General features: G+C 40.0%; 1 protein-coding gene across 3 annotated transcripts in view; it reads left to right on the top strand.

Moving 5' to 3' along the window:
• The window catches only part of SENP5 (SUMO1/sentrin specific peptidase 5), a 44472-nt gene that overhangs the window by 10099 nt on the left and 21630 nt on the right, over nucleotides 1-12743 (top strand). For all 3 annotated transcript variants that reach the window (XM_004675123.2, XM_012732229.1, XM_012732234.1), the window contains one exon: nucleotides 4894-6422. In XM_004675123.2, coding sequence (XP_004675180.1) covers nucleotides 4925-6422 — 1498 coding nt within the window. In that variant the 5' untranslated portion in view covers nucleotides 4894-4924. The remainder of the gene's footprint in view (nucleotides 1-4893; nucleotides 6423-12743) is intronic.

The following is a 12743-nucleotide window of genomic DNA, read 5'->3' as shown; positions in this document are numbered from 1 at the left end:
GGGTCAGGAGAGGTCTGTCACGCCATGTGGTCACCTCCAGGGCCAGAGATCGAACTCATGCTGAAGTGGCTTTAGCTTCTTAGTGCTGTGCTTTAATCTGCTGTGCCAATACATAAATATTTTTTTAAAAATTCAAATTTTTAGCCACTTGACCCAGCTTTTCTCCATGTTATATACTATAGAACATTATCAAATAAAATCAATATTAAGATAATAATTGTCACTTCTCCTTAGTCTTAGTCCTTTACTCTGAAGATTATTTCACCAGTTTTGCTGTAAAGTGCCCTTTAATGTGAGTTTGTCTATTTTCATATAATTAAATTCAGATTATATATTTTTGACAAAACCACTCAAGCAACATTGTACCACGTGAGGAGTCATGTGATATCTATGTATCTCACTACTAGTGATGTTAACCTTGGCCACTTGAGCAAGGTAACGTTTGCCAGATTTTTCCACTAAAAAGCACAATTTTTCCTTTTGTAATTTTAAGTATCTTGTGGGAGATACTTTGAGACTATGTAAATATCTTGTTTCTCATTGTACTTTCTCCCTCTAATTTTAGCATCCATTGATGGATGACTCTTGCCTGAGTCAGTTTTTCTGAGAGGAGTTGGAAATTGTGCTTTTCTATTTCTCTCATTCCTTCCATCATTTTTATTTTATTTGAAATTTTATGTAAGGGTTACCCCTTCTCCCATTTGGTTTTTATTTAGTTAGTTATTTATGTCACTATAGACTCAGGGTATTTGTTTCATTCCTGTCCATGTAATTATTGTCCATTACAGACATTATATATTTAGTTACTCAGTTTTTTTTTTTATTTATTTATTTATGCACACAGAACTGGGGTACAGGTCCAGTGAGAGGATTCACCAGAGACAGAGTGGGGAGCAGGACAGACAGATCAGTGACATTACACTGCTAATGGTAGTAGCAGACGAGACAGGAGAGGTTTGCTGCGCCATATGGATCACCTCTGGGGCCAGGGATTGAACTTGCACTGAAGCGGCTGCCCTTAGCTTGCAGTGCTGCGTCCTAACCCAATGCACCACTAAGGAGGGCCTCTGTTGTTTTTCATTTCTACTGTTAACTTCCAGGGCCCCTATACTGTTTTTGACTGTTCTTTAAAAAAAAAGAGAGAGAGAGAGAGAGACCTCTCTGGTGGGTCAGGACTTAGTCTCAGCATTATCAAGCTATCACCAGCCACTGCAGCATGAGTTCGATCCCTGGCCAGGGAGCTGATCCACATATAGTACAGCAGACCTCTCCTGTCTCACCCTCTGCTCCCCTTAGCAGTGTACTTGAGTAGATCCACTGTTCTGCTCCCTACTCTGTCTCTGATGAATCCTCTCACTCCTTGTATCTCCAGCATACCTCCCAGTTCTACACAAAAATAAATTTAAAAATTGGGGGAAAAAATATAGTATTAGTTTTTGTCTTCCGTGTTGGCTTTGTTTTTCCTTCGTGGTTGAAATACAACAAATTTTGCCACTTTTCTCATTTTTTTTTTTTTAAAGATTTTTATTTATTTATTCACACAGAACTGGGGTACAGGCCAGAGATGCGGAGGGTGAGAGGATTCACCAGAGACAGAGCGGGGAGCAGAACAGGCAGATCGACGAAGTACACTGCTGAGGGGAGCAGCGGGCGGGCCAGGAGAGGTCTGCCACGCCATGTGGTCACCTCCGGGGCAGGCGGGAATCGAACCCATGCGGAAGCGGCTTTAGATTCTCAGTGTTGTGCTTTAACCCGCTGCGCCACCAGGGAGGGCCCACTTTTCTCATTTTTAAGTATATAGTTTTTAAATGTAAAATAAATTTGTTATGCAGCCATCAATACCATCCATTTTTCAGAACTTTTCATCTTTCCAAATTGAAACTCTGTGCCTGTCGGAGACTCTTTGTCCCCGATCACGGATTATTGGGGGGGGGGCACTATCTATATTCATTATTTCCTTTATTGATTATCCAGAATCTCCAGGGAAGACTCTTCCAGTTTCCTGTTTGGGTGAATAAGACAGGTTATCAGGATTTGGGGAGGTGGGGGGGGGGAAGTATTTGAACTCTTATATTGCATATGTAATTTCATCTTCAAACTGCAGAGCTTCCATTTTATATTTTTTGAAGGATAAACTTCTAATCTTGAGTAGGGAGGCAGTTACCTGCTGTGTGAATTTGGGGAGGGATTTGGGGTTTCATTACTTACCTTGGGTACATGGTAGAGTAATTGTGTAGGCCTGCTTCATGGAGTAAGGCTCCAATACCAGTATGTGTTGGTGTTTTCTTTAAGTGATCAGTCTCCTCCTGCCTTTCCTACCCTTGATCTCCTCCTTGGGAATATAAACTTTTCCTGGAACCTGAACAGGGAGGAGTCTAGGAGGGAATTCACTGTGTGAACTCAGTGATCCTTCCAGTGTACCCCTGCCCTCAGGGATGAGGGGCGAGGGTAGGAGAAAGGATCTTTGGATTTAATTGTTTCTTACTAAATCTTTCAGCTTGATCATCTCCCTCCATACTCTGACCTTCATAGGTATTGTTGCCGCTAATTCCTGAACCTTTCTGAAGTGCAGTAATTTGCTTCTTGCCTTCCTCTACTGGCTTGGATTTCAGCTTTTTTGGACTGCTAAGTCTGTTGCCACTCATCTGCTCTCTTCTTTCAAACATTTTATTGCTCTTGTCTCCTTTTTCACTGTCTTGAGGGATTTGGCTGCTTTTAAATCCCCATTTCTGTCATCTTAATGGAATTTGAAGAGTAAACTGAGGTAAACATGTATGTATTCATTCCTTTTCCCCCCAGAGAAAACTGATGTACAGAGAGGTAATACAACTTTTCTTAGTCATTGGCAAGCTGAAACTAGAATATTGGTTGTTTTCTTTTTTAATTCACAATCTAGTATTTTTTCCACTCCAGCTGCAGTGACTGATGCCTTTTCCCCTAGGCCAAAGAGCCTTCAGTAATATTAGCTCTTCCTAGATCTAGATCTAATGGAAAATTATGTTGTACTTTTATTTATTTATTTTTTTAGATATTTATTTATTTATGTTTATAGAACTGGGTTACAGGCCAGAGGTGTAAGGTGGTGAGAAGATTCACCAGAGACAGAGTGGGGACTAGAACAGGCAGATGGACAAAGTACACTGCTGAAGGGAGCAGCGGGCAGGTCAGTGGAGTCTGCCATGCCATATGGGTCACCTCCCTGGCTGGGGATTGAACTCGTGCTGCAGTGGCTTCGGAGAGCCTCATAATGTGGTGCTTTGACCCATTGCACCACCTGGGAGAGCCTGTACTCTTATTTTTAAGATTTTAAAAATTTATTTATGTATACAAGAATGGGGGTGTAGGCCAGAGTTTTGGGGTTTGAAAGATTCACCAGAGATAGAGTGGGAGTAGAACAGGTAGAGCTACTGAGATACACTGATGAAGGGAGCAGCAGACAAGACAGGAGAGGTCTGTTGTGCCATGTGGGTCACCTCTCTGACCGGCGATTGAACTTGCACCACAGTGGTTTGCCATATCTTGATATCACTGAGACTTAATCCCTGTGCCATAAGGGAGGCCCTCATGTTTGTTTTTGACTTGCTTTAATCTAACCATTTTCCATTGGTGTGTTCCTGAAATTCACAGATGGCATATGGTTTCCATTCTTCATTTTACATATAAGAACACAAAATCTTAACTTGTTTAAAGTTATTTAGCAGAGCCAAACTGAGAAATTCTCTTCAGGCTCCACATATTGCCTACTTCATTAAAAACTGATTGCATGGTAGGGATATGAATTCCAAGATAGGACTCTTGAAGCATTTTTGTCAGAAGCAGGCATAGCAGATGGGGCATATTAGAATATTCATTTTCCCTCCTCCCATTTTTTCATTGTGGAGAAAAACCTTGATTGAGTAGGATATTATTATGTCTTTTTTCAATTTTCTAACATATTATTATAAATGTATATCCTCCCTCCTCCCCCTGCCCCCTGCAATAGAGTGAGTATTCTATGAAACTTTTATCAGCTGAAATGGCATAAAGTGAGGAAGCAGTTGCCATTAGTTAACACTGAAAAATTTTGAGCTTTCCCAGACACAAAACAACTTATCAAATCATAGCAGTGATAGGATACACAACCTGTATAAAGTATTCCTGGGGAAGGACCTTAGTGACACCACTCTTGCTGCTGTGGGTATGTATAGCCCCTAACGGCTGCTACCAAGCAAATGTTGTAAGCTCTTTTAAGTTCTTTTAGGTTTTTTTCTTTTTTAGTTTCTAAATTTTTTTTATTATATTAGTTTATTTTTACATATTTTTGTGCATTTTTCCATCTCAGTTGTAATCCCTTTAGATTTCCCATCACCAAATCACCCATGTGCCATCACCATAGTCTTTTAGTTTTTTACATTTTTTAAAAAATATATTTATTTTTGCATACAGAACTGGGGTGCAGGCCAGAGGTGCAGGGGCAGTGAGAGGATTCACCAGAGCCAGAGTGGGGAACAGAGCAGAACAGGCCGACTGATAAAGTACACTCCTGAGGGGAGCAGCAGGCGGATCGGGAGAGGTCTGCTGCACCATGTGGTCACCTCCGGGGCCGGGGATCGAACTTGTGTTGAAGTATCTTTAGCTTCTTAGTACTTTACCTTAACCCACTGTACCACCAGGGAGGACCAGTTTTTTACATTCTAAAGGACAGGTTTATTAGGAAAAGGAGAGAGACACCTGCATAGTCATAGGCACACAGGACAGCTGCTATTAGTTTTTTAGCTTTTGCACTAAAACTTTTCAGATAGTGATAATAATGGAGGTCTGTCATAAAAGGGAAGGGCAGAGCATGAACTTTCAAAAAGCAGGGTTTGCCTGTTTTTAGAGTAGAAATGTAACTTTTCTTTCTCATCTTTACAGCTTCATCCAGATCTCATTATGCATCAGAAAAATGAAAAAACAGAGGAAAATTCTATGGAGGAAAGGAATTCACTTAGCCTTTTCTGAAAAATGGAATACTGGGTTTGGAGGCTTTAAGAAGTTTTACTTTCACCAACACTTGTGCATTGTGAAAGCCAGGTTGGGAAAACCAGTTACCTTAAGCAGGCAGTTGAGGTCTTTTCAGTGCAGAAAAAAGGCCCTTCAAATCCAGAAAACGTGGATCCAGGATGAACCTCTTTTTGCTAAGACAAAGCCCAGTGTGGCTGCTCAAAATGTTTTGTCCTCTAAAGTAAAAAGAAAAGACTCCAAACACTTCATTTCAAGGACTCTCCGCAGGTTCCGAACAGAGAAGTTGCTGTCATCAGTGAAGAACTCTGACCATGAATACTGTGGAGAGAAAAGTCTCTTGGAAGCAGTTGCTGACTTACCAGCAAATAGTGTTTTAGGTCAGACAAATGGTCACAGACCTAAGACAGAGCCACAAGCTTCTGATTTTCCCATGAAGTTCAATGGGGAGAAGCAGAGTCCCGGTGAGAGTGGCACAATTGTGGTCACCTTGAGCAACCATAAGAGAAAACGTTTTTATTATGGCTGCTACAAAGGGCTGGAGCACCACAGGAATGGGAGATCCCTGATTCCAAAAAAATTCCAACTTAACCAACATAGAAGAATAAAATTATCTCCTCTTATGATGTATGAGAAATTATCCATGATTAGATTTCGGTACAGGATTCTCAGATCTCAGCACTTCAGAACAAAAAGCAAAGTTTGCAAGCTAAAAAAACCCCAGCAAAGCTGGGTGCAGGTCACTGGGGACCATCAGGAGACCCTTAGAGAGAACACTGAGGGTGCCAGTTGCAACCTATCCCCTTCTCCAGAATCTAAAGACCCTCCCTGTCAGCATCAGCCGTGCTTCCCAGATATGGACAGCGATGCCGTGGTGAAGGGAAAGAACTCTCACGTGCTTGATGGCCACTCTAAAGGAAGGCCTTCCTTAGGCAAGGAGCTGAGTGTAGACGAAGCATTCCCCGAGCAACAGAATGGCAGTGCCACATATTCCTGGGACCAGTCGCCCTCTTCCTCTCCAAAGTGGGAGTGTACAGAACTGATTCATGATAGCCCCTTACCAGAACATCATTCTAGCAGTCTGTTTATCTCAGAAACTGAAAGAGAAGTTATGACTCTGGGTCAGGAAAATCAGACAAATACCATCAGTGATGACCGAGTAGAACTGCCTGTGTCTGGTGCAGACCAACCTGTGAGTAGTGTAGATGGGACCGTGTCAGAAGAAACTGTTCATAATGAGAACTCATGCCACATGGATGAGGATGGATGTCTCAAACAGAACATTCTTAGTTCTAAGTTGCTGGACCACCCTTACTGTAAAAGCCCACTAGAGGCTCCTTTGACCACCAGTGGACTCAAAGTAGAAAATCAAGTGGGAGGTGGGAAGAACAGTCAAAAAGCATCTCCAGTGGATGATGAACAGCTGTCAGTCTGCCTTTCTGGTATGCACTCTTCCTTTATTCTCCCCCAAATGGCAGCCCATGTTTGTTGTCCATTATTCTTTCTAGGGGAATCCTGTTTTTCCCCCTTCATACATGGATTTCCTTTTAAGCAATTAGACATTCTCCTTGAAGCCTTTTATGTAGATGTTCCAACTTAATTATTGATTAGACCATTTGTGTTGCTTCTGATTGTTTTCTTCTGTCAGTGACATAATGAAATAACTATACTTATGCAGTTGATTTTGTAAGTTAAATGCCTAGTAGTACAATTATTGGTGAAAGGATATTCATATTAAAAATTTTAAGAGAATTGTTAAATTATCCTCCAAAAATTAAACCAGTATACATTTGTTAACCTTTGCCAATCTTATAGATCACTTATTAGTTTGTGTTTTTAAGTTTAATGCTTAAATGAAATCTTTTTTTGTTTTTTGGCAATTTTTTGTTTGTATGTAATTTTCCTTTGCCCATTTTTCATTGGATTGTTTGTATTTAATTTATTCAATACATGAGAAGCTCCTATATACCAGCACTGTGCTAATTCTAAGAATGTAGCAGTGAACAGGTATACCTAAGTAGACCTTAACATCTTTCTGATTTTAAAGATACTAAATTCATCTTAATTTTTTTACTATTATTTTGTAGTAAAGCTTGTCTGTCTTCACTTTTATGCTTCTAGTTATTATGTCATGCTTTAAAAAGTCTTACCAAAAGGCTGCCCCATGAAGTATGCTGGTATAAATATTTTTGGAAGACAATATGGCAGTCAATTTTTGACCCACCCCCCCTTTTGCAATTTATCTAAGATATAAAGGAGTACAAAATAGCTTTGAATAGGGACATTGTTTGTAGTTTTCTTTTGGTAATAAAAACTATAGATAAACCAGAACAGATATTTGTATGGAAATACAAATTATGGCATATTCAGGCAGTAGTATACTATGAAACTATTAAAGAACAAAACAAGCTGTGAAGCAAAATGATATACCATTTGGTTAAAAGCTACATGTGCACATGTAGACCGAGTACCTGTATAATATGCATGCACATGCATTCCCATAGGACATGTATGGACTGATAGATCTAATTATTATCATTTTTTCTGGGGAATTATAAAGGTTATTCTCGTGATTTACATTATTTAAAACACTTCTTTTCCTGCCATTGTATATAAAAAGTTTTTCCTCACAAAAAGAATCCTAAGCAAGTCCCACACCTCTGGTCTGTACTCCAGTTCTTGTATACTTAAGTAAACAAATCTTTAAAAAAAGAGAAAGACAGGCCCTCCCTGGTGGCGCAGCAGGTTAAAGCACAGCACTGAAAAGCTAAAGCCACTTCCGCATAAGTTCAATTCCCGCCTGCCCTGGAGGTGACCACATGGTGTGGCAGACCTCTGCTGACCCGCCCGCTGCTCCCCTCAGCAGTGTACTTCGTCTTTCTGCCTGTTCTGTTCCCCACTCTGTCTCTGGTGAAGCCTCTCGCCGCCCCTGAGCCTCTGGCCTGTACCCCAGTTCTGTATGAACAAATAAATGAATCTTTTTTTTTAAAAAATCATTTATTTATGCATACAGAACTGGGGTACAGGCCAGAGGTGCAGGGGCAGTGAGAGGATTCACCAGAGACAGAGTGGGGAGCAGAACAGGCTGACTGACGAAGTACACTGCTGAGGGGAGCAGTGGGCGGGTCAGGAGAGGTCTGCCACCCCATGTGGTCACCTCCGGGTTAGGCGGGAATCGAACTCATGCGGAAGTGGTTTTAGCTTCTCAGTGCTGTGCTTTAACCCGCTGCGCCACCAGGGAGGGCAAGTGAGGATTTTTTTTTTTTAAAAAATCATTTATTTATGCATACAAGAGCTGGAGGTGGGGAACAAAACAGGCAGATGTACTGAAATACACTGCTGAGGGGAGCAGTGGGCGAATCTGGAGAGGTCCATGTTGGTTAGCCCCCTGGTTGGAAACCAGGTAGCAGCAGGTGAGACAAGTCTACTGTGCTATGTGGGTCACCTCCTTGGCTGGGGATCAAACTCATGCTGCAGTGGTTGCAGATAGCTTCATGGGGCTTTAACCCCTTGCACCACTAGGGAGGGCCTTGAAAAAAAAAATCTTAAAAACACATGCGGAGACAAGAGAACTTTGATGGATCAGGACTTTAGAAACTACAAGGCAGAAAGTAGAGGTCCAGAGGAGGGAACCCTAGCGACAGAAAGATCAGTTCAAGGAAAAGGTATTAACACTAAGAGTATCCCTCTGGAGTATACCAATTCTGGAGATGATGAAGGTGGGAAGGAAATTGAGGAACTGTCGGAGACTCTTTGTCCCCGATCACAGATTATTGGGGGGCAGAACAGGCAGGGTCTCAAGGTGGGAGCGGCATTTGCTAGCAGAGATTCCTAGAAAAGGGGGAAAAAGTAAATCTCAACCCTCCGCATCTCCGGCCTGTACCCCAGTTCTGTATGAATAAATAAATAAATCTTAAAAAAAAGGGGGGGGGGAGGAGAAAATGGGACGCGGGTGTAAGGAAGACACGGGAATCGAAGTTGGGTGTAAGTCTTCCTGCTCTGCCTTCAGCAGAGGTTTATTTTATACATTTTAAAGCAAGTAGTGGGATGACATTAGCATATGAATTGGGCTGAGATCACAATCACCTTTTTTCTAAGAATAGTCTGGGGTCGTATTGACCTTTAGTTGATATTATAACATTTTTAAAATCAATCTATCAAGGTTAAAACAGGTATATAGGTTTACAAAATTAAGTCTAATATTACTATATTTACCACAGTAAAGATTAACCAAAATTAAATCCCTTAAATCTTATCTACTGTTTAATGACTTTTATTTTTATTGAGACATCCTAGGGGGTAGAGTGAGGGCAGAAGAGGCAATTTTTTTGTAAATCAAATCACAAAAGGAAATATAATAAAGTTCTTTGAAAACTAGTTAGAAAGTTTAAGTGAATTTCCTTGAAGTCTAGTCAGAAAATGTAATTAGCTCTGAATAGGAGATTTGGGTGAATTTTCTTATCTAAAGACTAGGTAGTAGAATCCTGAAAAACTAGTTAGAAAGCTTAAGTGAATTTCCTTGAAGCCTAAACAGTAGAAAACCTGATTAGCTCTGAATAGGAGACTTGGGTGAATTTCCATATCTAAAGACTAGAGAGTAGAAAGTTTAAGTAGTTCTTCAGAAACTGAATAGAAGGCTTATGTGGGATCGTAGAGTGCTGAGATTTGGGGTTTCCTCCATCTGGGCAGTAAAAAATGTGTTCTAGTATTGCCTCAATATTGACTTTGTTATGACAGCCATTTGCTTTTACTAATCAGCCAGTTGTAAAATCACTTTTGACTTCAAGAGGAATTTCTCGTCCTGGTGCAGTGCTTGTTTGTCTGGGCTAGGCAGCACCTTATGATCGCCTTATGAGGCTAAGGCAATCCAGTTGTAAACTGAAGGTTGCTCAGAATATTTTGATATTATACAAAAAAAGGGAGTCATAACATAAATTAGCATGGAAATTCTGACTTTTCAGAGCATTTCCTTTTCTATCCAGAATATGTCTGTCGATAGAAATTGCATAGCTTGTGTCAAGGAACCATGGTAAAAGAGTGAATAGCAGGATAATCTCATAGAAAAAACATCTCTCCCTATTTGTGCCATATAGATTTAATGCCTATACAAGGGCAATATATGCTACCCAACTAAAATTTCCCTTCGTTTACTGAGATATAATTGACACACAGCATCAAAGTTCTAAGGATATGAAATCTGCAGAGAGAAACAGGACATTTCTCCTCTCCCTGCCCCATTATTTGTAACACCTGGCAAGAATAAGAAACATCAGTTTCAAAAAGAAGTTTCTGGGATTCTTAGCAACCCCACTCTGGTTGAAAATAGTTTAAGACCAAACAACAGGAGCCTCCCTGGTGGTGCAGTGGCTTAAAGTGCAGCACTATTAAGCTATCTGCAGCACTGCAGCATGAGTTCCATCCCTGACCAGGGAGGTGACTCACATGGCACAACAGACCTGTCCTGGTCTTGCCTGCTGCTCCCCTCAGCAGTGTATTTCAGTCAGTTCGCCTGTTCTGTTTCCCATTTTGTCTCTGATGAATCCTTTCACCATCTGAACTGTAACCTACTTCTTGTATGCATAAATAAATAAATATTTAACAAAAAAAAAGACCAAACCATTACAGTTCATACCAGTATCCATACCACCACCCCTAGCAAGTTATCCCAGTAGCAGAGAACCTACAGTCTTACCACCAAACATTGAGGAAAGCCAACATGACTAAGAGACAAATTCAGCAAATAACTAAATCAGTAATCAAAATTAATAGAACAGTCAGAATAGGACTCAATATAGGTCATTCAGCTTAGTAGAGGTTCTTGAACTGAATTCTATAGCATTAGCCAATATTGAGTTCAATGGTATGCTGAATGATGGCTCTTCTTTAATGTAACTGTGCATTATGCTTTTTTCAATGGATTTATATATTTATCAAGAGCCCATCATGCTTTTTGCAATTTATTTACTATGTTTCATAATTTTTTATTGTGTAAACTAATGAATATTAAAAGATAATACTCCTTTAAAATTAAGTTGCAATGTCAGTGAGATGCTGAAAAAAATTAATGCTGAATTATACTTGTATAAGACAATATTTAAAAAATTATTTGTTTATGCATACAGAGCTGGGGTATAGGCCGGAGGTACAGGGGCAGTGAGAGGATTCACCAGAGACAGAGCAGGAGGCAGAACAGGCAAGAGTGATGAAGTACACTGCAGACGGAAGCAGTGGACGAGACAGGAGACATCTGCTGTGCCATGTGGCTCATCTCCCTGCTTGGGGATCAAATTCATGTCAAAGCGGCTACAGCTAGATTTGTAGTGCTGTACTTCAACCCGTTGCACCACCAGGGAGGGCCCCTGTGTAAGACAATTTTAAAAGATCTGATATGGAGGATGTGAATATCTGAGATTCTACACTCTAATAGATTAGGTTTTTGGAAGGAAATGAAATAAATGTATTATATTCTACATGTATTAAAAATTTAATTAGGAACAAATATAGAAACAAAAACTTATACATGAATGCTCATAGCAGTGTTATTCCTAATAGCCAAAGGATGGAAACAACCTAAATATCCATCAACTGATGCATGGGTATATAAAGCTTGATATATTTGTCAATGGAATAATTGTCAAAAAAGGAATGTGGTACTGATACATGTTTCAGTGTGCATGAATCTTGAAAATATGCTCCATGAAATAAGCCAGATACAAAAGGCTGTGTATCCTATGATTCTTTAGATTTGCAATGTCTGAGTTGGCAAATGCATAGAAATAAAAAGTAGATTAGTGGGTACCCTGGGCCAAGATAAGAGGGTGAATGACAAATAACTGCTAATGAAACACATTTTCTTTGTGAGGTAATATAAATGTTCTGGAATAGGTTGTAGTGTAACTACACAATTCTGAATATACTCAAGTAACCACTGACTTGTATACCTTTAAGAGAGTCAGTTTTGTGGTCTGTGAATCATACTCAGGAAAGCTGTTACAAAAACATGAGACAGACTGCTAAGACATTTTGAAACATGATAAAATATACCAACTTTACTACATCAATGCTAAAATCGTGTATATGTATATAACATAAGTCACAAATAAAAACTTGAAAGACTTAGATATGCATGTCCTTAGAACCAGAAATTTGACATTAGGAAGTCAACATAAAACAAGAATATATCAAAGGTTTTAACTGTGACATTATTTAGAGAACTAAAACGTAACAACTTTCATGGTTCTTAGTAGGGAATTGATTAAATTATGGCATACTCGTTTAATGGACTACCAGATTGTTTTGAATTAGGAAAAAAATCATTGCATATTGAATGGAAACAGGGAGCTTCATAAAAAGTAGGTGTAGTATGCTATTTTTGTGTTTAAGAAATGCATATTTATAAGGACAGAAAAGGTTTAAAGAAAGGTTTTATTTTTATTTTATTTTATTTTTTATTATTATTTTTTAATTTATTTATTTTGCACATACAGAAGTGGGGTACAGGTCAGAGGCTCAGGGGCAGCGAGAGGCTTCACCAGAGACAGAGTGGGGACAGAACAGGAAGATCGACGAAGTACACTGCTGAGGGGAGCAGCGGGCGGGTCAAGAGAGGTCTGCCACGCCATGTGGTCAGCCATGTGGTCACCTCCGGGCAGGCGGGGATGGAACTCATGCGCAAGTGGCTTTTGCTTCTTAGTGCTGTGCTTTAACCCGCTGCGCCACCAGGGAGGGCCCTTATTTTATTTTTTTAAAGATTATTTATTCAT

Source organism: Condylura cristata, unplaced genomic scaffold (genome assembly GCF_000260355.1).
Source record: "Condylura cristata isolate star-nosed mole 26May11 unplaced genomic scaffold, ConCri1.0 scaffold00003, whole genome shotgun sequence".
Taxonomy (NCBI): domain Eukaryota; kingdom Metazoa; phylum Chordata; class Mammalia; order Eulipotyphla; family Talpidae; genus Condylura; species Condylura cristata.
Note: the sequence above shows the minus strand (reverse complement) of the source record. Positions and strands in the feature narration are given on the sequence as shown.